This window comes from Zootermopsis nevadensis, unplaced genomic scaffold (assembly GCF_977971745.1).
Source record: "Zootermopsis nevadensis isolate Lab colony 2312 unplaced genomic scaffold, Znev_1.0 Znev_ptg000013l, whole genome shotgun sequence".
NCBI classification, from domain to species: Eukaryota; Metazoa; Arthropoda; class Insecta; order Blattodea; family Termopsidae; genus Zootermopsis; species Zootermopsis nevadensis.
Window position 1 is genome coordinate 7,059,931 of NW_028259145.1, and position 25,729 is coordinate 7,085,659.

Here is a 25,729-nt window from a genome sequence, read left to right on the forward strand (position 1 = left end):
AGCCTCCTAATAATTCATTCCTCTTAGGTCCAAATATTCTCTTCAGCATCCTGCTCTCAAACACCCTCAGTCTATGTTCCTCCCTTAGCGTCAGAGACCATGTTTCACACCCACACAAAACTACAGGCAAAATTTTAGTTGTGTATTGTTTAATCTTTACGTTTTTAGACAGCAGACGAAAAAACAAAAGGTGCTGAACTGAACGGTATCAAGCATTACCCACATTCAATCTGTTCTTAATTGCTTCATTAATCAAAATTTGATTTGTTGCTATTGTCCCCAAATATCTGAACTTTACCACATTTTCAATGGATCCAATAGCTATCTTTATGTGATGATTTTACCCTGCATTCTGGTGACAAGACAGCAACATATATTTAGTCTCCTATACACACACATTCTTAGTGACTATTTTCTATAACTGACTGCCATAGCTACTACTTGATGTATTAAACGGTTGCCAAAGAATTAAAAGACAGTGGACATAGATTGCTTTGTAACTATAAAATCTTGGGAACAGTTGCTCAGCATATCCCACTCAAACACAGAGAAAACAAGTTAACTGGAAGAACACATTTACTGCATCAGTCGCCTGTTGAAAAATTACTTAAATTATGTTTCATCAGTAATCCAGAATTTAAGTGTTCTTAAATTTTCTAAGAATTCTGGTCAACGGCCCATGGATATGAATGAATAAACAGCACTGACAATGCAGATGTGATGTGATACAGAAAATGTTCCTCATATCATCTACTACTACTCTTAGGAGAGTGAGCTTCATAATAGGCTATCATCAACATCATCATCATGAGTGGTCAATGTGTTATAATTTCAGATAGTAATTTTTTATGTATAAAAAAATTCTTCTGAGAATAATTCATTATACTTAGTCATCATGAAAGCTTCAGATCATACAAGTATAATTATATATGATTATTTGTAAAAGGAAGCCTGATATTTGCAAATCATTTTCATTCTCAGCTATTATTACTTGATTCCAACAGATGAATTTTAAAATGCTGTATGGTGAATTCAAATATACACTTGTTAAATCACTGCCTCATTCTTAGTTCAGTGTACTTACTTCTAATAATCTTGATGTACTCTTCCTGAGAGCCAAGACTGGAATATGGATGGCGCTTGCTGAATTCATAATACAGAGAGTAGCCTGTCACTAGATTCCAGTTCCATTTGTCCTATAAATTATGAAAGATACCAAACACAGCTTAGAAAAACTGTTTTCCATATCCTTAGCAGCTACCCCCTGCAGATACCACAAATTTGGTTTAAAATTATGTTTTTACAGATAGATAAAGTAAGAAGACAAAATTTTATTTGCAAAAAATTAAGACACTGGTTAAATTCAGAATACATACTGAATATAATTCTGAGACTAAGCAACTACATCCCAAGTATCCAAAGAGCGTATATATATATATATATATATATCTCAGAGGGAGTTCAGGCCAGTTTTTGCTCAAGACTTTTTTCACCTCACTCCACATATTCTTGATATGGTTCACTTATGGTAGCCAGTCAATGAGTTTGACATCAGCCTGCCATAACAACCATTCCTGCACCACATGAGAATCAAGAACAGAGAAGTGGTTTTGTTCGGTGACCAGACAAAACCGTACAAGACAAAACCGTACACGAAAATTGCGCACAGAAAGAAGCTCACTGTCATGAATGCTCACACGAAAATTACTCACACGGACAAATGCTCACACGGACAAATGCTCACACTGACAAATGCACACACTGATAAATGCTCACACTGACAAATGCTCACACGTACGAATACTCACATGGACGAATGCCTATATTCACAATACTATAAGTAATTGGAAGCGTTAACTGGTTACCGTAGTAAACCGACGTTTCGGAATCAAATTCAATAAAATATTCTCGGGCAATCAGCCGCGTTAATTTTTTACCGTAGTACACATTCCGTAGTAACCGACGTTTCGGGAAAATGTTCAATACAATCTTCTCGGGCAATCAGCCGCGTTAACGTTTTACCGTAGTACACATTCCGTAGTAAACCGACGTTTCGGGAAAATGTTCAATACAATCTTCTCGGACAATCAGCCGCGTTAACTGGTTACCGTAGTAAACCGAAGTTTCGGGAACAAACTGTCCCCATCTTCAGTGTTTGTTCCGGTCCAAATTACATCTTCTGCTGAGGTAATTTCATCATACTATTTCGTTTTCTTATTATTTTATTAAGCTGAACTTCTTTTAAGGTTTCGTTTCAAAATTTTAACTTCTTGTACTGTTTGGAGTGTGATACTGTGATGGACACTTCCATTTTATGGCATCTACCTAACTGTTTAAGACAAAGAATCAGAAACGTTAACTGGTTACCGTAGTAAACCGACGTTTCGGGAACAAACCCTGAAGATGGGGACAGAGTTTGTTCCTGAAACGTCGGTTTACTACGATAGCAATCAGCTGCGTTAACTGGTTACCATAGTACACCGACGTTTCGGGAACAAATTCAATAAAATATTCTCGGTCAACAACCGCGTTAACCTTTATCTTACTAGCGGTCCTAAGTTGTGTAGTCAGCCCTACGAACATTCCCGGTGCGGATCTCAAAACTTGCAACATTGTAAGAAGACTTGGCTACGTCTTTTGGCCTATTTTAGGGGCTGCAAATATTGAAACACTTTCTCTAGCATTTTGACAAGGTCAGCCTGAGCTGTCAACCCATAAACAGCAATAAACATTGTTATTGTCAAGTGGGTTTTGGCTTCGTTTTCAGGCCCCTAATCAAAGCTTCTCACATATCCTCGGCATGATGGGTGAGAATAATGTGTATCCACTGAAGTAGGGGAGACAAATTCTTCTGTGTGGTCATTAGTTCACAACCATGGCTTCTATCATGTCGAATGAGCTTCAAAAGAACAAAGTAAAGTTACTAAGGCCTATTTAGGCAAGATATTAACTGCATTTTTTTAAAAAAACTCTATGTATTCTCTGTTCTATTCGAATAAATATTACTTTTATTTCGTCAATTTATCATGTTTACTTTAGATAATATTACAGTTTTCCGTAGAGCGTGCACAAAAGTTTAAAAACCAGCCAAAAACTACCACTTTGCCATTTAAATTCCCATCGTTTAAAGGTTAACTGGTTACCGTAGTAAACCGACGTTTCGGGAAGATATTCAATAAAATTTTCTCGGGCAATCAGTCGCGTTAACTGGTTACCGTAGTAAAGCGGTTAACGCGGTGATTTTATTGAATATCTCCCCGAAACATCTATTTACTACGGTAACCAGTTATCGCGGCTGATTGTTATCGTAGTAAACCGACGTTTCAGGAACAAACTCTGTCCCCATCTTCAGGGTTTGTTCCCGAAACGTCGGTTTACTACGGTAACCAGTTAACGTTTCTGATTCTTTGTCTTAAACAGTTAGGTAGATGCCATGAAATGGAAGTGTCCATCACAGTATCACACTCCAAACAGTACAAGAAATTAAAATTTTGAAACGAAACCTTAAAAGACGTTCAGCTTAATAAAATAATAAGAAAACGAAATAGTATGATGAAATTACCTCAGCAGAAGATGTAATTTGGACCGGAACAAACACTGAAGATGGGGACAGTTTGTTCCCGAAACTTCGGTTTACTACGGTAACCAGTTAACGCGGCTGATTGTCCGAGAAGATTGTATTGAACATTTTCCCGAAACGTCGGTTTACTACGGAATGTGTACTACGGTAAAACGTTAACGCGGCTGATTGACCGAGAAGATTGTATTGAACATTTTCCCGAAACGTCGCTTTACTACGGAATGTGTACTACGGTAAAACGTTAACGCGGCTGATTGTCCGAGAAGATTGTATTGAACATTTTCCCGAAACTTCGCTTTACTACGGAATGTGTACTACGGTAAAACGTTAACGCGGCTGATTGCCCGAGAAGATTGTATTGAACATTTGCCGAAACGTCTGTTTACTACGGAATCTGTACTACGGTAAAAAGTTAACGCGGCTGATTGCCCGAGAAGATTTTATTGAATTTGTTCCCGAAACGTCGGTGTACTACGGTAAAAAATTAACGCGGCTGATTTCCCGAGAATATTTTATTGAATTTGATTTCGAAACGTCGGTTTAATACGGTAACCAGTTAACGCTTCCGATTACTTAAGCATTGTGAATATAGGCATTCGTCCATGTGAGCATTCGTACGTGTGAGCATTTGTCAGTGTGAGCATTTATCAGTGTGTGCATTTGTCAGTGTGAGCATTTGTCCGTGTGAGCATTTGTCCGTGTGAGTAATTTTTGTGTGAGCTTTCATGACAGTGAGCTTCTTTCTGTGCGCAATTTTCGTGTACGGTTTTGTCTTGTACGGTTTTGTCATGGAACCGTTTTGTTCAAACTGGATTATTCCATCAGGTTAAAGCACTTTTACAGACAGCACATTGTATAACTTTAGACGTGCTTATACTAAAGGCCATCCAGTTGAATTCCATGCAGCAGAGTATTCCAGTCTCTTCATGGGAGATACAACCCCAACAAAAAACAGACACACGGACATTGCGTGTAGAGTTCAACAACACATGTTGGGAGTTGCAATGTTCTCCCTGTGGTCTGTAAACTAACACTGACCCATCATTTGATAACCTACTGAGAGCCCACACCTCAAAATGCTCTCAGCAATTGCTAGGTGGTAATAGTTCATGTACATTGGTAAGCACATCCATCACCACAGTATGTGATGTTCTGAGATAAGCCTCTTTTAATCTTGAAATAACCGCAAGTTTCTGTCAAAGAAAGTTGTTAGCAGCCTGAAGCTCCCTTGCACTGGCAAAAGGGTTCCTTCAAAGGGTTGAGTTTCAGACACTAACACAGTACCCTGAGTTTTACTGGATATGCATCATAATCCAGATCCTCACTGCCTTTCAACTAGTCCCCAGGTCCAACATTTCTGTAGCCAGTCTCTTGCTGTAAACCCTGAGGACCATACCGTCCACCAGCACTCCTGACACTTAACTGACCCTCTGCAACAACAGCAACAACTTTCTTGAAACTAGGCCTATCATGGTGAGCCACTGAGATGACAAAGGAGTAGGATGGGTTCAAACCTCATATATCAGTTACATTAGCAGATTAACTGATGATATGAAGTGATGTTTAAAAACCCACCCCACACCCACAGTAAAGAGTAGAACTTGCTACTGCACTTTCAAACATAAACAAACAGGGTGATCATCAAAGTAGGCAATACAAAACTCTCTCAGTCTCAGTTACACAAACAAACCATATGCCTACTGAAGTCCAAGTGAAACAACAAGAAATAAATAACAAATGGAACCCACAATAAAGTTAGTACTAGATTGGTTAAGAACAAAGTTGCTTCATATCAACATTATGTTCAATATCTGAGTCCATGCTGAGACAAATGAGATCCATGGCTGAGGCACAGAGATTCTGGATATCGTAATAAAGTTCCAGGTCTTGAAAACAGCCCTTTTAAGGGCTAACATACTAAATAATATTTTGTATAAGTGATTGGAGTACTTTATGAAACAAAAGCACTTTTAACTGTAATTTTGCAAATAGAATTTTTTGTGTACTTTAGATTCAAACATAAAACCCTTAAATCAGAATGACAATGAACAAAATGTCATGGAGAAATAAAAGAAATACCTGCTTCCCTCACCAATGCAGCATACATAATACAGTGATAATATGAATGATAATACTGAAAATTAATTACCCTTTGCTCATTAACAAAAAGTTACTGGATGCATACGGTTTAAAGACAAACATTAATTACATATTATTTTCTGAATATCACAATCTACATATTTCAGTATCCATTTCCAAATTGATTTTGGTATGAGTCCCACCCAAACATTTTGAAAGACAGACTATAGCTGAATAATATACAGCTGCACTGGGCAGTATAAATGAGTATTTGTGTGAATACAACATAAGCATTAAACAAACAAACAAACAAAAAAGACATCAAACATGAGGCTTAGAACTCGTGAATGTGATTTTCATATCAATGCTAGCCTCTTATGTTATCAGATTGTCTAATGACAGATATAGATGTTCAGACAAAGTGCAGTCTTCATATTAATTCTGCTGTAGGACATAGCCTCTCATCTCAGAAATATCATTAATAATAATTCATAATTTCTTTCAAATTAGCCACATATATTGGCATCTTTACTTAGTACACACCCAGCATTGGTAACTATAATTAGTATAAGGCAGAGAAAACCCGCATATGGACAAATATCTGTTGCTTCTCCATTACATGTATCTATTGCTATCTCCATCATCAGGGTGAACCTGATGATGTAGGCAGCAAGGACCTCTGAAACGTTGGTAAACTTCTAACTACATGGCGCAACAATCCAGAAGACAGCCATCTTCGTCTAATATTTTATCTTATATTCCGCAGACTGTTTGTCTTTCACGTTGAGCTATTTTATTTTGTGCCTACTTCATGGGATAAATCATTTCCTTCTTGCTCAACTTTTGCAGTCCACAAATTAACATTGCGACAGTATTTCTGTTACTAATTTTTTATCAAAACATTTCTTTGAAACAGAATTCTGCATGCTAAACATATTTTTTACATGACACCTGTAGCACGCATGCAAATGGTTTGCTATTGCTGGATAATACTAATACTTTTAATAAACGATTAGAATCATACTGTAATATACAGGAAGGAATAACTCAGGCATATAGCATTTCTTAATTATTCAACTAATGAAACAATTTAGTTGAAATTAAATGGCATAAAATTATAAATTAATGACAAAAAGAAACTAGAGCCGTCAAAACTTGTTTCAGTATATACTGACCTGCTTTGCTGCCATAGTGGCCAGATAGTAAGCAAGGGCCTTGTTAATCCTGGCATTACCCCAAGTAGGGCTCACTAGGTGACCGAACCACTGCTTAGACACTTCAGCAGCCAGGCGCCATGACAGAGTCTCTTCATTCACTAAATCACTTTCCCTGATCATGGAAAGAGAAAACACATAACTTAATACCGAATATTTTCAAGGACAAATATTTCTAAATTATAAGTGAAGAGGTTACTAAAGTGGCAATTTATCTAAGGTACAGGTTAGTAAGACCCATTCCAAGGCTCAACACTGGCTAAACTGTCTTCTTTTGTGTTTCAATATAACTCCATCCATTAAGCCCACACTGTAGTGACTTCTTTGAAAATCTTTCAAAATGTATTTAGTCATCTACAGGCTGTTCTTTAGTTACATTTATTTTATACAACTACTTGTTCGTTTTCAAGTGTATGCTTACAAATGTTGCCACAGTAGTTGAATATTCTAGCTTCTTTCGCCACCATCCCATAAACAAACCAACATTTAAGAGGTATGCCAGTTTTTTTTATTGAAGTTAAAATTTTGCTGATGAGATCTTATTAATAACAAGACTGGAAAGTGTAATTCGTCCTGCAGTACACTGAGATTCCACATGTGTTCCTTGCAAATACTTGCTCATGGTACTGCAGCACCTGCTAAGCTCTGCCTCACAAAGCATTCACCCTCACTGTTTAAAGTCGTGCTCACAAACTAGACTCTGCTAATCCACTGTGGTATCCCACGTGGGGGATTCACTAAGCAGGACATCATCTGCCCTGACTCATCCTCAAACCCACCTAACCGAATACTCCAGGGCACCCCTAATGGTGAAAACCCGACTGGGCTGTGCATCAAGGACCACCACAATAGTATAATACATACATACATACATATATATACATACACACACACACACACACACACACACATATATATATAATAGTTGACATGACCTCGCACATCCTTCAGTCAACAGGAGGTGTACCATATATTGCCACGTCCCCACAAGGAAAATATGTTACAGCAAAATTTTTATAGCAGCATTTACAATATTTTACTACTTCCACACATATCTACAAATGTTACTATTCACCATTTAGAGTCCAGTGGTAACTAATTGTATGTCCTGCTTAAATATTCATAACTTTCCTTTTTGACCACACAGTACGGTGATGAACCTTTCGATTCCATAAAGAAAGTGGGCTATTCTTTGACAAACTGAGGATACAATTGACTTTTCAAAGAATATCCTGCGCCCTAGAGTGAGTGAGTGAGTATATTTATGGGTTTTGAATGATTCTTAGATTCAACAGCAGTTACTTCCTTAAACTGAATTAAATAACTGATCTCTGAAATACAGAAGCATTCTGTATTCTTTGTGGTAGGAACCAAATTTTTATACATGATTTTTATGAGCTTCAGTATCAAATGGTTAGTAAATTAGTTAATAACATAAAACAAGAGTTATGCAACAATTGTTTCATGTGACCCTGTGCATGACCTCCATATTTGGAATAGCAGAATTTTATGATCAAACTCCAGTTTCATGAACACAATTTTATAAAACTGGTTTTCTTGTGTATTACTTGCTTCCATGAAGGAAATACTCCCCAGTTTTATGAAACCTGAAAGTTTATTACCATGTTCACATAAGCCTACTGTAAGTCTGTACCTGAGCCAGATGAATCAAGTCCACATCATCATATCCAATGTTTGTAAGACATATTTCAATATTAATGTCCCATCTCTGCCTAGGTCTCCCAACTGGTCCTGTTCTGTCAGATATTCTGACAAAATTGTGCATGTATTTATCATTTTTTCAATATGTGCTACATGCTCAGTACAACTATCATGGAATAAGTCCAACTGGACTCCACTATACTTTGAACCCCCATTTTTTAATATGATAAATATTAATAAAATGTACTTATAAAAGCAAAAGATTAAAATTATAATGCAGCAGGTGATAGTACTTAGTAACAAATCTGCTTTGAAAACATGATTTATTGTAATTCAGCATGTAGCAAAGGTAGTAATATAGACAAATGTATATAAAATAAATGAGAGTGGGGAGGCAGTGTAGGAAGCAACAGGACAAGGCAACGAACAACTAGTAAGACAAATGTTGTATTAAATTCAGTTACTTACTTCAGAATGATAAGTCCCCAGTGGTTTGCTGGCTCAGGATCAGAATACCGAGGTAGGGCCACCATATCGAGTTTTGGTAGTGGAAATGGAACTTTCAGGTAGTTCTCTATAAACTCCGCCACCAGAAATGCCTTTTCCAAAACATGCTGCACTTGGGAGAGGAAGCTGGGTTGTACAAATATGGACATGGTCACAGCACCTGGACAAGAATTAACAGCTTAGAAGAAGATCAGACATCAGCAAAATGTAGACAAGATATATCACACCAGTAAAAAAATACAATGGCCTTTAACCATTCATACTTCAAAAAGAGATTGCAGTTCAGAGATCTTTTGTCTCATATAACAACACAGTCTCTCACATTCACAAATTAATTTGTTTTTCTAGGTACCATATTATCAAAAATCAGTTCCCAAAACATAAGGACATTTTCATTCCTTTTTAACAAATTATTTTTTAGTGTTTTGGTTTGCAGAAACAATCATGACAAGGACAAAGTATTAATTTTTATAAACAGCAACAGGACTGCGCCTCTTTCAGGAGTTCCACCCATTTCTCTCCATCCGTCACATTTCTCCTACAAATCAGGTAACCTGCATGATCCAGGGTCATTGTTAAAACATATTTTTACAATATGGGAAACAAGACCATTGTCAGAGCATAACCATAAACATGGACTACACTACCATAACAACGACCTCAGATACTACTGTTGCCCTTGATATTCCTTTTGAGTAAGAATGATCTATATTCACAGTGGCTTTGAGCTGTGGTTATCAATGAAGCAAAATCCTCATATCACATCCCTTGATGTGGCATTGTGAACAATGATCAAAGACAATGTCACACACTGTTCAGTTACATTTTTTTCCCATAACAGTGCTATGTCAGTTGCCTTTGATAAAAAGGACCAATTCTGCTTGCTTTCAATGCAAATACTGGTGGCCAATAGAATAATCCTGTTCTCTGTTTATTTTGAAGCACATGCCTTGTGTACTTTCAAATCATACAAGAGTTGCAAGGTGCAGCCACAACAAATTCAATTTATGACACTGTACCAATTAATGCTGGGAATCACACACCCCTTCAGTTTGCATATTGCATCTGTAAATGCTGACAAAATGCTTTCTGAAGTGCATTTTGAAGATATTGCTGTAGCCACAGAAATTTTGTTCTCGTGATATACTTTGTAGAACAGATTTATTCATTACATTTTTTTTTTTTTTTTTTTTTTTTTGAAATCTCTTCACTCTTTCTTCTTTTGAGACATTTCCTTATTCAAGTTCCTTACATGCCAGCATTTCATATTTATGGCTAACTTTTCCAGTTTTAAACAGTTGAACAGTCTATGTCATATTGCTCTTCCAGTTCTCTCATTCTGGTTGGTAATGCACTCCTTCAGTTGGGACACACATGCAGAGCGCTTTGCAATCGTAGAGCTTCGCCCCCACTTGACAATCAACTCAAGACTGGCTTTTTGCCATTGTCTTGCTGTTCCTATATGCCACAGACTTGTTTCCAGAATGATCACTGTTACTGGTGGATTTCTTAGAGTGGTGATAACAGACTGCACTGTTTCTCATTGTTTGTAGATTAGCTGAGGGTCTTCCAGAGGTAACGCATGCAGAAAACTGGCTTCACTACAGGAGGGGGGAGGGCAGCATGCAGTTTCAATCCATAATGCGAAAAATAAAAAATTATTAAATTTCATGAAAATCTGTCCAGAGGTTCCTGAGTTGATCATCAGGCAGACAGATATGATCAGCTCTATGTGCATTCACTTCATGTACACCTCGCAAAAATTGCATAACAATAAGGCAAAGACAGCAGGCACCTCTGTTAGTTCATTATATTAATAAGACTGTGCTCTACCTACCTCCAGCATAAGCTGCTTTTGTTACAGATACACTCTCCAAATCCAAAACAACAACTGCCAAAGAAAAGGTTGACATGGGGGGAGTTTCTTGGAAGTGTACCCAGGTCCACTCAGTCTCATTCACCCTTTAAACACAAATCACAACTGTACAAGTTCTTCCAGATAAATAAATAAAAACATTCAACTCTTGAACATCCTCAGTATAATGAAAGCCAGTATTATGATAGTGCAGTACAATGAAAATACTGTTCATCCGCAACAGAAATACCATATCCTCACAAGGAAAAAATACATCACAATAAAAAATACTGGAATAACAAAATTTCAGTGTAATGCAGTGAAACCTCATTCATATTCTAAACAAAATATGTTCTGTTTAACAACATTTTTAAGGGTTCTTTAGAACGTGCTAACCCTTCTGAAGAAACCTTGTACTATGCCAGCAATGCAAGCAGTGTTTCAAAATTAAAAAAAATACTTTGGTTTCTTCTAAATAATTTGTTAAACATGCACTGGATAAAACAAGCACACAGATCTCTATGTGTACTGCAATTTAGATGTCAGTTTAGTGCAGGATTATTCACAATCAAATGGGTCCTGTTTTCAAAACGTCATGTGCATTTTAACCTTGGACGATGGACAAAGTCCAAAAACCCATTTAACCCCTACTATAATATACCATCGTCAGAACCCTACAGAATCCGAGTGTTTAATAATGCTCAAATAACATAAATCCTTCAACACATTATAAGGACTGAAGAGCAAAATAATCGTTTAAATACACTTACATCATAACTTAAACATTTAATGTGGAAGAGTATTAAACAGTGCTTCCAGTTACAGTTTATATTTTCAGTACAGCAGGTGATGGTGTTGTGTTCTGCCTGCAATTTGTGACAATGCGACTTGAAAATCAGGTATGTGAAAATGAGTGTCTACTAGAAAAAGAAAGGTGACTGTTCAAGGGGCCCTCACATATGTCTGGAAAACTATAACTGCTTACTTCTACTAACTCCATTCCATAACTTATGATATATTTTTGGTTTCTCTATTTCTCTGCAAGCAGACATGTGAATGTTATTGAAACACACTTTCACTAGATTTAATTGAAATATCAAACAACAGAACATAAGTAGCTATTTGGCATGCATCTGAATCTTAGAATTTCTTGAAACTGATGCAATGGAAGTTGTGCATCTTGTGGGTCTGCATAAAACATTGAAGAGAACTTAATTTGGCCGTGAGTTTTATGTTCATGTTCTAAACAAGAACAAGAATAACAAAAACAACAAAAGTTCATGATGTTTCAGAAAATTATGGCAGAAAGAAGTTAGTTTCATGGGGAGCAGTGCTGAGAATGCTATAAGGACAGAAACAAAAACTGAGAAATATCAATTAGGAGAACATAAGCTGGAGCACTTCTTCAGTCCAGCAATACTAATAACAATTATGATGATAATTATAGTAATAATGTGTAATTTGCTGGTGTGTACATGCCAAAACTTGCAGACCTCAAAGTCCACAACATCCTGTGGTCTTTGCTCTGTAACAATATCTTAACCAAAACTCACATTTTCTCATTGGATTTGACAGGCATGTTGGAAAGAGCAACCATACGGCTGGTCTTTGCAACACTGATTTTAAATGAAGCCTTCATTTCTGGTTCATCAAAACATGGGAAGACTCGTCGAGCATTTCTTGGTGACATTTTGGTTGCTGCAAACCATCTGCAACATGATATAATGAAACAGCTTGACTGTTGTACACAAAGAACTTGTTATCTGAGGGATTGATTCATTGACCTAAAGAATAAAATTTCAAATTAAATTAGCAAATTTTATAATTTCATCTCTCTTCAGTATGATTTATGTAAGTAATGGCTTAGCTTTTAAGGTATGAGAATAGGGGTTTATATCCGTGTATTACTGGGGTTGTCAGCTGAATTTAGCTCCAGGGTTAATGGTTTAGTGGTATGCTATTGTATCACATGGCCACTTGGATCACACATAGCTCATTTAACCAACAGGCAAACTTGGTGGCCACCCATGAGAGAAAAATTTGAAAGGCAGCAGAAACTGAATAAATAAAAATAAAAATAAATAGTGTAAAATAGAATATAATAAACATATAAAAATTAAAAGGCAAAACAAAAGGAAAGAATAAATGTGTGTTTGCATTTGCAGCTTTGTAAAATGCCACCATCAATATTTGGTATCGTGTAAAAATGACATCTCTGTATAATGAAATCCATATTGTGATCAGTTGGCACATATCCTGACAAATGGATTTCCATGTGAAAGGTTACTTATAGTCATCATCATCAATAGTGCAAAAGATCTTATGCTAACTGATTCTGTTTTGTTTCTAATCAGTAATTTTTGCTCACTGTTCGTGTACCTGTTATCTTTATGGATTTTAAATTCTAATGTGTATTTATTTTAGTAATTATGTGTAAAGTTTCTAATGACAATGTTCAATCAATATCACTCTCTTTTATCATGCAAACTAAACCTCAGACTATAAACACTGAAATTTTATTTACACTAAGGTACAATATTCATTTTCAGATGTTAATTGCAGGGGGGCTCAAAGCTAAAGTTAACCCTTGTTCCAGCCCCAGGATCATGCATAAGTTGAATCACAAAAATGATAAAGGATAATATTCATGTCCTGGTGAGGGATGTATTTACACCTCAACTTTTGTTATTTGGTCGTAGATCCATAAGCAGTGACTCCAATGTCATGCACAGTAAACTTAATATTTCAATTCTAATATTTTGTTATTTAGTCCAGAATGTATCCATATACATCACAATCAATAGGTAAAGGAATCTTATTTTACTCTATGTACAACTCATGTTGTTTGCAGTACAAGGAATAACAAATCTGTGTTTCATAATAAAGATTCTGCCTGTAAGCCAATGGGAGGGGAGAAGGGCATGCCAAAATCTGGCCAGCATCATCAAGAGACAAGAGGAAGGGGTTGGACATGATGAGGAGAACAAGGAAATATCTGCAGAGAAAATGGATAAAAAAAAAACAAGAGATCAGGAAGTGGAAAGAAGGAATTGGCCAGGAATGGGCAGTGCCCTGAAAAGGACAATGTGGTGGCCTAGGTGGCCAGGTCAGGGCTAGCAATGCTGTATTGGATGCTTCCTAAATCCTCTCTGTTGCATGTCCTTCCCCCCCTCTTGCTGGCCAGGCTGTGACATGCTCCCCCTGTCCTATATTTTAATGCAGAATTTAGGTAGAGTCCATTTAAAAATAAAGGTTATTGTGAGACAAAACACCATTTAATATTTTTTAATATTACTATCTATAGTACTTTTGTCACCCCATTTTACCATCTTATCTAAATATCCCCCTAAATTTATAATATGAACATAATTTGCACTGTTTATTGTTTTCCTGTTCCTCATTAACACAACCACTTCTTACTCACAAAATACATTATTCACTTTTTGGTTTCTCAGCAGCTCAGCAGCATGTGCCTTAAATCTTCATTTTCCATGCACAGGGGGCATGTTCCTTTATCCAGTCCCCACCTACTTGCTCTTAGCTTCCAAACTCCCACTTTCATGCAAACTAACGCATTTCTTTAATTTCTGGAGCAGAATTTGAAATATTCTTTTCTACCCCATTTGTGCTTTATCTCATGGCACAATACTAATGGAATACTTCAAAACCCATACGTAACCTGTGCTAGTAGTGTCTTGTTGTCAAAATATCTGGCAAAACTTTGTTTATGCTCATAATTCATATACAGAAGTGTGACAATCAGAAATCTCCTTAATATGGTTAGCAACCAATACAGTTTCAGTACAAAGTTACTGTGACAGAATGGTTCACACATTATTTTTCTACATTTCCACCTATCACGGAGCATTAAATGCTTCAGCTCTTAGGCCAGCAGAGAATGAATAAATAAAATTCAAATTATAACAATCTTTTCCCCCGCTCTACAAATAATAACATCACAAAAACACCCTACTGTCCTCATGTGCTAACCTTGTTTCCTTGGTTCGGTGAAGCTGGTAACTGGCACGGAAGAAACCCTCTGTTGTATCATTAGTCAAGGTGCCTGTGAATGAGAGGTCCAGCTGATAGGCTAGATCTTTCTTCAGTTTGTCTGCTAAGGTTATAACATACCAGTGCTTTGAAGGTTCCTTCTTTGTGCTGGAGATTGTAACAGGAAACAATGATGATAATGAAGACCTTAAACAAATGCAACCAAAGAATATAAAAATATGAAACTGGAGTCAACAGTTATGTTACACAAGGGTGGTTCTAGGTTGACCTGAACTTTTATTAACAAAATATGTCTGCAGCAGAATGACGAAATACACTTTGTGGCAGATGGTGGTGACACTGCTCTAATTCCCACAGACATAGCCATACCCCCTTGTGTCTTTGCATTAGAAGCAATACAAAATGTAGCTGTACCATATTACTCTGAGTGTAGAACAGTGCTGTATCACCAAATTTCTGGTGAAAGTCTCTCTGCAGGTTAAGCCCACAGTATGGGGAAGAGACTTTATCATTTATGTGATTGGCGCAACAAATGTTCTGAATTCCATGGACAGGTTGCCAACTGACCACATGGTCACATGCAGGCAACAGCTGTCACAGATGTGAACACTGAATGAGGTGATTTTGGAATACAGACAAATTAAAGTGTGTGATATTGCATCCACATTGTATGTAAGTGTTGGGAGAATAGAGACAATTATTTGTAAACGTTTATCGTACAAGAAAGTGTGCACATGGTGGGTCCCAACGATGCTGGCATTCAAACAGAAGGCATGTGTTTCTGTTTCTGTTAACCATTTACACCAGACTAAACTGGAGGGAATTGCATTTCTGAAATGATCTGTGACTTGGAATGAGACAATGGTAGACTACTTCACTCTATGACTGATCACTCTCTCTTCCATCAGAAATCTGATGTGGACTCTGACACCATCTTGTACTGCTTCTAACATGAAGGGTATGATTATGTGCCTGAAATAAAAGTAGAATTGCTACCATCTGCCATGAAGGGTATTTTGTCATTGTGGTGCAGACTTATTTGTAAGGAAAAGAAGTCCAGGTCACCCTTGAATCACTCTCATACAATGTTGTTTTACCAACTGAAACACTGAGCGAGAGATGCTAAGATAATTACGATGGTGGATTTTGGAGGATTCAGAGAAGAACAAGACTGAAAAGGTGTACTATCTGCAGTACACTAAAATTTCAATAGTGTTCTTTATGCCATATGTAAACATTCCACTATGCCAAGAATCATATATACATGCATACACAGCGGATTATGGATAAGGTGTCTTCCCCTAACTGTGCACTTAACCTGTGGAGAATTTAAACCAGTTTAGATAATAGAAATGTTGCCTGCCACTAGCAGCAAACACAGACAGCAATCAAAGTTCATTCTCTTTCCAGTAGCAAACTCATCTATGTAGCCATGTAGGATGTACTGACTATCTTTGAACGAACATTTAGCAATTTCCTTAGTTTTGCTGGTCACTTACTCTGACTATTCCAACTTCTCCCAACCCATATGTTACCTACTCAAAATCAGGTGATAATTACCCATATTCCCCAATGTGCCTGAAAGGATAATCAGTCTTAACGTTTGTATCTTTTGATTCTGATGAAGCAGACCCTCCTCCAAGCTGCTTCACAGAAACCTCAGAATGTGCTATGTGCAGGCTCTCATGAGCATGTAATGTTATGGTGTTTGTTGCCTCATGACACGTGATGTTTATGCGCACACGACCCTTAAAGTAACCATCATCAGGAAATGGATGAAGTTCTAGATGGTAAGCCATTGGTGTTACATCCCTTGGTAAATGTAAATCATCAACATGGGCCTTAGCCATGTTGATGGTTGGCACGTCAACACTTCGTCTTGAAATGGAATGGCCTGTAGAATGTTTAGCTTCATAGCCTTGTGATCCTCCACTGGGTGACTGAAAATTATTTAACAGAAATTTAAATAATTAGGTGCAAAGAAATGAAAATCTGTAGGGAATTTTTTATAGATAAATCGTTAATCTTTATCATTATTTGTACATTGGACTGTCAAGTTACATAAGTGGCAAATAGATAAAAGAGGCATTACACTCAACAAAATATAAATTCCTTCTTATCACAAAGGTGTAAATTTTAGGAGAAAATTGAACAGCAGTTAATCCTGGAGACTGGCTCTATGAAGCAATCAAACCTGACAGTCAAAGTGAGTTTCATAAAGACACTATGGTGGTGAGTGACAATAATAACATTGCAAAAGAGCACTCTTTTGGAGTACACTGATATATCAAAAAGCATTCTTCACTCCACATCATGCAGGCCATTGTTGCACTGTGATTCAAGGCAATAAACAAGACCATATACGACACATAATAGCTGACAAAATTGAACACCTAATTAAACAAAACAAAAAGAACGATCAATATAATAAAACACATATTAACGAATGGAAATTAATAAAAAATATCAAACAAAAATTACAACAAAATAAACTAACAATTACGCAAGCAGATAAAGGAAAAACCATCATAATACTCTCTATAGAACAATACCAAAAATACATTACTCAATTTATAAACAAAAATGAATTCACACAACTAACACAAAACCCAACACCAAAATACCAAAAGGAAATACAAAAAATAACCCAAAAATGTAATAACATTTTTAACCCTCCCAAAACACAATACTATAATCACAGCGCCACCGCACCAATCATCACAGGACAAATTAAACTACATAAGAACCCATATTCTATTAGACCATTAATAAATTGGACATCAGCCCCTGCATATAAAATAGCAATAAAAATATCAAACATTTTAAAAGAATATTGTAATCTACCAAATACGTTTAACATAACAAATTCTATAAAATTAATAAACTAAATCCAACAATTAAATTTTCATAATAATAAAAATATACAAATTTGTTCTTTTGACATCAATAATATGTATACAAATATTCCAACAATCATGCTACGAGATATTGTAAGAGAATATAAATACAGATCTAATAAATGAAATTACAAATATAACTAACATTATTATTAACCAAAATTATTTCCAATTCAACAATGAATATTGGAAACAAGAAACAGGATTACCCATGGGAGCTCCCACCTCGAGCATATTATCTGAAATATTCTTACAATATCTCGAGCATGATTATATAGTAAATATATTAAACAAATATCAAATCAAATACTATAGTAGATATGTTGATGATATACTCATGATTTATGATGCAAAAAATACAAATATAAAAAATGTTTTAAATGAATTTAACAACATAAATCAAAATATACAATTCACTTTAGAAACAGAACAAAATAACAAATTAAATTATTTAGATCTAACTATAATACGAAACGAAAATAACTTCGAATTCAAAATATACAGAAAACCCACAAATACAAGCACCATAATTCATGCCTCTTCATGCCATCCAAATGAACATAAACAGATGGCTATTAATTACTTAATAAACCGAAAAAATACATATCCCATAACCACAATAAACAAACAAATTGAATGCAACATAATAAAACAAATTCTAATAGAAAACGGATATAATAATTATGAATTAAAACCCAAAAATAAAATAAACAATGTAAACAACATAAATGAAGACGAAAACGAAAATAAACAAAACAAATGGGCCACATTCACATATATAGGAAAAGAAACCAAATATATAACAAAAACATTTAAAACAAATAACATAAAAATAGCATTTAGAACAAAAAACACAATAAAAAACATCTTGAAACAAAAGCCACAAATAGACACAACAAATCAATACGAAAAACCAGGCATATATAGGTTAAAATGCAGTGATTGCCCGTTAACCTATATAGGCCAAACCGGACGCACCTTTAGTCAAAGATATAAAGAGCATATTACAGCAATCAAACATAATAAAGATCATTCAGCATATGCAAAGCATATATTAAACACAGGACATACATACAACAAAATAGAAAAAACAATGGACATTATAAAAATAATACAAAACAAGCGACATAGAGACACCATAGAAAAATATCATATACAAAGAACACATAAACAAAACCTTGCTTTAAACGACAGTAACATCTACACGAACAATCCGATATTTAACATTCTACAGTCCATCGACCCAACCCCCTAAACAACTTTCACCCAATATATATAGCCATACACGATACTCACAGCTTAGTTGCAGTCTACCGTTCCGTAATATCGGACACGCACCTCACACACAACCCGGTATGTTATAATACTTTAAATACTTTGTGATTACTTTTCTTTTGCTTGTATTACGATACATTGAGTAATTCTTTAAAATTATTCCATTTCCTATGTCAGTAGCCAGGATCATGATATGAAAATTGATTTTGCAGATTTAAGGCATCCAGGCGCAGCCCTCAAAATTAAATGGAAGAAGCCTGGAGGTTAAACAAATAAAATCTAACGGGTAGAACAAAATCAGTATACGCAGAGCAGCAGATGCAACAGTTTTTAATTTTGATTGATAGACCTGACGATGATGGAATGAACATCGAAACATGTCGTCATTTTAAAATGTAACAATATCAAATGTTGAAATGTTATAATTTTATGTGATTTTAACAATCTATAAGCTTGTGTAAAGACGGTGAATAAAAGTATTGTATATTAAAGCACTGTACTTAGAAACTATACTATAAAAGTAACTTTTTGATTGAATTACTTAAAATGTTAAATCGGTGACAATCAAAATGACCATACAAAATACAAGCATTTCTTAATGTAAAATGGTATTTATTTTACCAATTCTGAATAATGTAAGCAAAAACAAGTTATTACAATAGTAAACTTCTTGGAAACTTTCCATCATCCCAAGTTTAATTCAAGAAATGCTGGAGAGAGGAACTTGCCTTACTGCAAGTTAATCTTGAAATACCTTCTAGTGTGTTTTCTAATGTTTACCTTGGAATGGAGAACTTTTCTTGCCGGACTGCTAACAACTATGGTAGCTAACAGTAGAACCATCCCTTTAAGCCAAGGAGCTTGTAACATGGTTGCAGTTTAAATCTTGTGCACTTGCTATAAAAATATCAAAATTCACATAAAAATCTCATTTTACAGTGAAGAGAAAATACATTACACAAATGCTAATTATTATACAACTGAAAGAAAGAGATCTTATCTGCTTCCCAAAATACTAATGACACTAATGGTACAGACTATAAAACGGTTAGTGTGTTGTATGATCTGAAGCTTTCATGGTGAATGGGTTCAATAAATTCTTCTTGGGCTACCAGTCATGTCAGGTGGATCAAAGGTGGAAAAAAAACAGTTTCGAGAACCATCTTCGTTCTTGTCCTCAGGGAGCTGAAGTGGTTGGAGACCAACTAACCCGTGCTGTTTCTTGAGAGCCAACACAGTGGGTCAAAACAGTGCAATGCCTTGGGCTGACCGCTGATACATAGCTTACCTGTTGGACAGCCAGGTGGGAAAGTAGGCAGCTGGTGCTTGCCCCCCCCCCCCCCCCCCCCCCCCCAAGCAGAGGGAGAAGCGGCCTATTTGTCAGAAACGCTGCGCTGCTCCACAAGCAGCTAATCCATCCTGTGATGGATTATGCATGCCCATTCTGGAGGTCAGCCGCGCCTGGAATCTGCCGTGGTATGTTGGTAACAGGCAAATTCACGAGGATTTGAGGACTCCATTCTTTGCCAACCTCATCAGACAACTAACTTAGAGTTTTGACTCAAGTTAGCTGATATGGGGAACCCCTTAGCTTGGCAACTTGGAAGGCACTTGTGCCGACCAAAGGCTGACTGAGGTCACCCAAGGGCAACTGAAGGGGGATAATGTTCAGTGGGCCAGTTGAGGCTGTCCCTGAAAAGATGGTCAAGTCGGCATAATGGGTGGCCTAACCACTCAGCTACACTTACTGAGGTTTCTCGTGCTTTTCCTCAGTTGTAAGGGAAATGACAGGGTATAATTCAAAATGGGCATAGCCCACCCTCCCTAATCATGATAAGACCCCAGAACCATACAAAAAGGAGCAAGAACTGTGCTACTTCCAAATCTTCAACAGCATACGTTTGAATTTTCTTGTGAGGGTCATGTCTGCCTGCTGAAGTCAAGAGTTGTCTACTGTCAAAGGTTTGGTGGAAGAACATGGGCGGACAATGAAGCTTACTCCTGGGTCAAAGACATGTTTTCTCTCACCTAAGGCAATGGCAGGCACAGTTTTACCATCAAAGGTATGGGAATGCATCTCAGTGGATTTTTCAGATTTTCTGAGCTATGAGATCTACGTCGTATCACTATTTGAATATTATTTTGGAAAAAAAATCTATCACCGATTGTATTACAAGTGGACTTCAATTCTTCAGCGTCCTACCGGAAACCAGCAGACTTCCGCTCGGTCTAACTCGCTTATCCCAGCACTAACTATCCTTGGAGATATAACGCACTGATTTTACTTTGTTACGTTCTTCAGTTTAGGTTTACACAGTATTAAATCTATGCACTATATAACTGAAGACCGTAACTTTATTTTCTGGAGTTGTTTGATGCTTGGTGTCAGTCCGAGTGGGTTTATGGTATATTTCCACTGTGACTAACACCTCAGATCTCAGTAATGCAAAATTTCGATAATTTCGCCAAAATTTTCTCGGGCGACTGACCGCGTGAATACGGACCCGTAGTTTACCGTTACAGAGACCTCTTTCTCCATCATCAGAGACAACCAGAAAGGCAACTGAGGGCAGAGTCCTGCGCAAGCGCAAGACATCGTCCCTTGCTATGTAACACCATTCCTGCGTACGGAACGCATAACTGGAAACGGTAGAAGTGCCTTAAAATTAAAACGGGAGTGTGCTTACGCTAACGAATACTTTGTCATGGCGAAAAGCCTTGGCTATTCAAACTAAGGGCTATTAATATTGGGGAGAGTGTGTTCCATCAGGTAACTTGATCATTGTGAGAAGGACCTGGGTTGGATGGCTCTCTGGGATTTGTGCACAGAATTGTTGGGATTGCTTTGTCAGATGGACACATCGTGGGGGGTTCACTTCAGCTGAAGATCTCCATGACTGGGGAAGAAAGGCAGTGCCCGTTTTAAATTATACGCTGTCATTTGCCTTACAACTGAGGACAAGCACGGAAAACCTCAGTCATGGTAGCCTAGTACAGTAAAACCTCTCTAACTTGGACACTTGCGGTTCCACGATAATGTGTCCAACTTACAGAGGTGTCCAGGATAGAGGGAAAGGGGAAAATATCCTTTCATATTGTGGTGTAATGACAATGTGGTAATTGTGAAGTATTATGGAGCCCTTCCCAAAAAAGGAAATTATTGATAAGAAAAATCAAAGGGGTAAATTAAATTTTCATAACTTTTGTTTTCACTAAATTAAACTTACATGGATAAGCTCAAAGAAGGGCACCAATACCTTACGTTTACCGGCAATGTATTCTATTTTACATAATCTAACTACTGTAGGCTTGCTTGAATTAAGAATTAATGACAATAGTATTAATAATCTTTTGAACCCCACTCTCATGGTTGCACATTACACCCCAGCCTCAATGAAATTTTAAATGTTCAGAATGTATTTTTTTAATTGTACTTACAGCATTAGCTCAACATATGATATCACTTAATTCTTGTAAAAAAGTCCGTCACAAAACACTGCTTTTTTGCTTTTGTCTTTGAATTTGCCCATCCTCTTTCTAATTTTCGCCGCAATCCGAATAAAGTTTCAACCATTGCTGGTTGATTATGAGCGAAACCATACCGTTCTAATTCTTCCATGCATTGCAAAGCCCTCTGATGTGTAGGTGGTTCTTCGTACATAGATAACTCTTCTTCCTCTGAAGATTCTTTACACACATCGTCACTTGAAGTCATCACTTTGTCTAGCACATTATCGATTGTTCCAGCAACATCGTCGTGAACCTCTAGAATGTTGTCGAACGTTGAAAGAGCTTGGACATCAGGAATTTGGTTGCGATACTCCTCAGGAAGACAGTTTATTTCTTCATGAAAACTGTCTTCTTCCATCCCTTCCTCTTCATCCTCAATGGAATCTGCCATAAATCCTGCATGTCGGAAACACTTTGCAATGGTTTGAGGAGAAACTTCTGCCCAGGCACCATGAATCCACCGAATGGCATCTAAGACTGTAACGCTTCTTGAAAATTCGGTCACGTCTTTGCACTTATCTGCAGCATTGATTAGTGAATGCATTAGTTGCTTCCTGTAGAGCAGTTTCACAGATTGAATAATGCCCTTATCTAGTGGCTGCACTTCGCTGGTCAGATTTGGCGGCAGAAATTGTATACTGACGTTTGAGAGATTTGAACTGACGTGGCTTGTAGCGTTGTCGACAAACAATAATATCTTCCGATTAGCCCGCTTCATTTTAAGGTTGACCTCGTTCAACCACTCAGAAAAAATTTTAGATGTCATCCAAGCCTTCTTGTTGTGACACCAAATTACGGGAAGGTCGTCCAATTTCACATTGTTCGTTTTGAAAGCTCTAGGACGTGCAGCATTTCCAATAACTAATGGCTTTAATTTCGCTCCTCGCGAATTGCAACATAGCAAAACAGTAATCCGTTCCTTAGATTTCTTCCCTCCTTTACATGTCTCTCTCATTTCTATTAAGGATCGCGTTGGAAGTTGACGGTAGAATAATCCAGTTTCATCCGCGTTGAAAATGTCCTCTTCTGCGTATCCCAACAAAAGGCTTGGAAGTTTGCGTTTCCAATCTTCAGCAGCTTGAAGATCAGCAGAAGCTGATTCGCCAGAAAGGACGTGCAGACTTATGTTATTTCGTTTACGGAAACGATCCAACCAGCCATTGCTCGCCGAGAAATCTTCGGTGTGGAGTCTAGTTGCAATTTCTCTAGCCTTCTCCTGTAAAAGTGTGCCACTAATGGGAATGTTCTTTGCACGACAACACCGGAAAAACTCTAACACTTTGTCATTTAGTTCATCATGAGGTGTTTTTCGTAGTCTTTTTCTGTGTGCATTACAATTCTTTTCCCACGCATCGGTAATTGCGGCTCTGTTGCTGTTGATGTTGGAAACAGTAGATTTTGAGATGCCGTATTTCTCTGCCAGCTTCCTGCAACTTTCTCCTATCTTCAGAAGATCCAAAACTTCTTTCTTCTTTTCCAGAGTTAATTCCACCAATTTTCGTTTCCCCATCGCAAAAAGAAAAATCCAATTTCTGTTAACACTGTTGCAAGCTAACTCAGCTGCAAGCACAGTACTGACAAAGTTAGAACTGTACCAGCAATACTACTGTAGTCCAGTGAAGGGTTCAACAAAAGAATTCCAATGATGGGTTCAAAGTCTCACACCCTCAATTATAAGCTAATCCTCAGGTAGAAGGCATTCATCAGTCAGAAATTCAAAATAACAAAATACTAACTGTAAATGTTTCCCATAAAAGCATTGAAGCTAAGTGCATGAACCTGTCCAACTTGCAACAAAAGGGGTGTTCAAGTTCCAGGATAGAGGGGTGTCCAAGATATAGAGTGTTGTGGACATGTAAAATTATAGGATATTCGCCGGTTCCAATTAAAAGTGTCCAATATAGAGGGGTGTCCAGGATATAGGGTGTCCAACTAGAGGGGTTTTACTGTAGTTAGACCACTTGCCCCCCCTCCCCCCCGTCATAAACTCGTTAGATCAGACTTGACCAAGGGTCGTGTTGACGAGAGGTAGGTCGCCACAAACTTCGCGAGCCTGGTCGCCAATACTAGGTTAGTGGCAGTGGCCTCCAGGTGCTGCAGACCTTAGAATGGCACAGGATAATGATCTACGTCCCTGAGGACAATGATCCCTCCGCGTCCTCCTCCACGAGTGTGGCAGTGACAAATATAATTTGCGAACCTTGGGGCCCGGGCCGTCTCCAAGTGCGTCTCGTTCAGCAGACAAATATCAAAGCCGTGCTGCGAAAAACATCGGCATTCCAAGAAGCCAGCAGCACGGTGAATAACTGTAGGAGTCAGGTCAGCACGTTTGAAAGCGGAAGTTGCTCCAATGTTTGGAATACAGATATACTGGTGTAGTGATTGTAACAATGCTCATACAACTAAAAGTTGACACAACTACATGCATGCGTGGTCACAGTGAATGAGATACTGGGATTAGACCTTAAATGGATCAGCTAAATAAGAAAGTTCACTTATTCTACAACTGGCAATGAGGATTCTACATTGATGAACACAAAAGTCTCGTATTTTATGAGAAAGGAAATGTCAATTTTTATAATAAGAATCGAATATTTTCATCATAACTGGGCAGTACTCCTGCCTGTACACGAGTCAGAACTGGTGGTTTAACTCTGTACTTTCATGTAGTTTTAGAGTATTATTCTTGAAATGTAAGATTGTGTGTAACCTACTAATTGGCCACTCAAGATGACCCCTTGGGGTCGAAACGCACATGGTCTATAGACATAATACTGCTCATTGTCAGTGCTAATAGTTGTTGGATATATAAACTTACACTGAGCTGCTACACTGTATGAAAGGATTTAAGTTCCAGTAAGTTTGTAATCTAGAAACGAAAGTAATGTAGCTCATGAGTTAGCATTCTAAGCTTCTGTGTCGCTCAGACATTTTGTTTGCTATTACTTTCAATTGTAAATGTGCTGAATGTTATTATCGCTAAATACATTATTATCATTATCTGTCGCAGTGTAAAGATGTTTGCGCTGTGTCAATAGCGTGTTATTTGTTTGTTGTAGGAACTTCACTATCTCCAGCGGCCAACATTGCCATCAACAAGGACACGCGCTTATTGTGTTCGAAAGCCTTTCATGGAAAA

At 37.3% G+C, this 25,729-nt stretch overlaps 1 protein-coding gene across 3 annotated transcripts in view; it reads right to left on the bottom strand.

Moving 5' to 3' along the window:
* Window positions 1-25,729, bottom strand: part of LOC110838871 (aminopeptidase N) — a 46,133-nt gene that overhangs the window by 17,882 nt on the left and 2,522 nt on the right. For 2 of the 3 annotated variants that reach the window (XM_087348854.1, XM_022082500.2), the window contains exons 2-9: window positions 19,861-19,977; window positions 16,469-16,848; window positions 14,888-15,094; window positions 12,451-12,606; window positions 10,880-11,004; window positions 9,004-9,202; window positions 6,835-6,988; window positions 1,085-1,196 (exon numbers count right to left, since the gene is read on the bottom strand). In XM_087348854.1, coding sequence (XP_087204980.1) covers window positions 1,085-1,196; window positions 6,835-6,988; window positions 9,004-9,202; window positions 10,880-11,004; window positions 12,451-12,606; window positions 14,888-15,094; window positions 16,469-16,848; window positions 19,861-19,950 — 1,423 coding nt within the window. In that variant the 5' untranslated portion in view covers window positions 19,951-19,977. Of the gene's footprint in view, window positions 1-1,084; window positions 1,197-6,834; window positions 6,989-9,003; window positions 9,203-10,879; window positions 11,005-12,450; window positions 12,607-14,887; window positions 15,095-16,468; window positions 16,849-18,783; window positions 18,905-19,860; window positions 19,978-25,729 lie in introns of those variants that run through there. The other variant, XM_087348855.1, reaches the window with a different exon arrangement.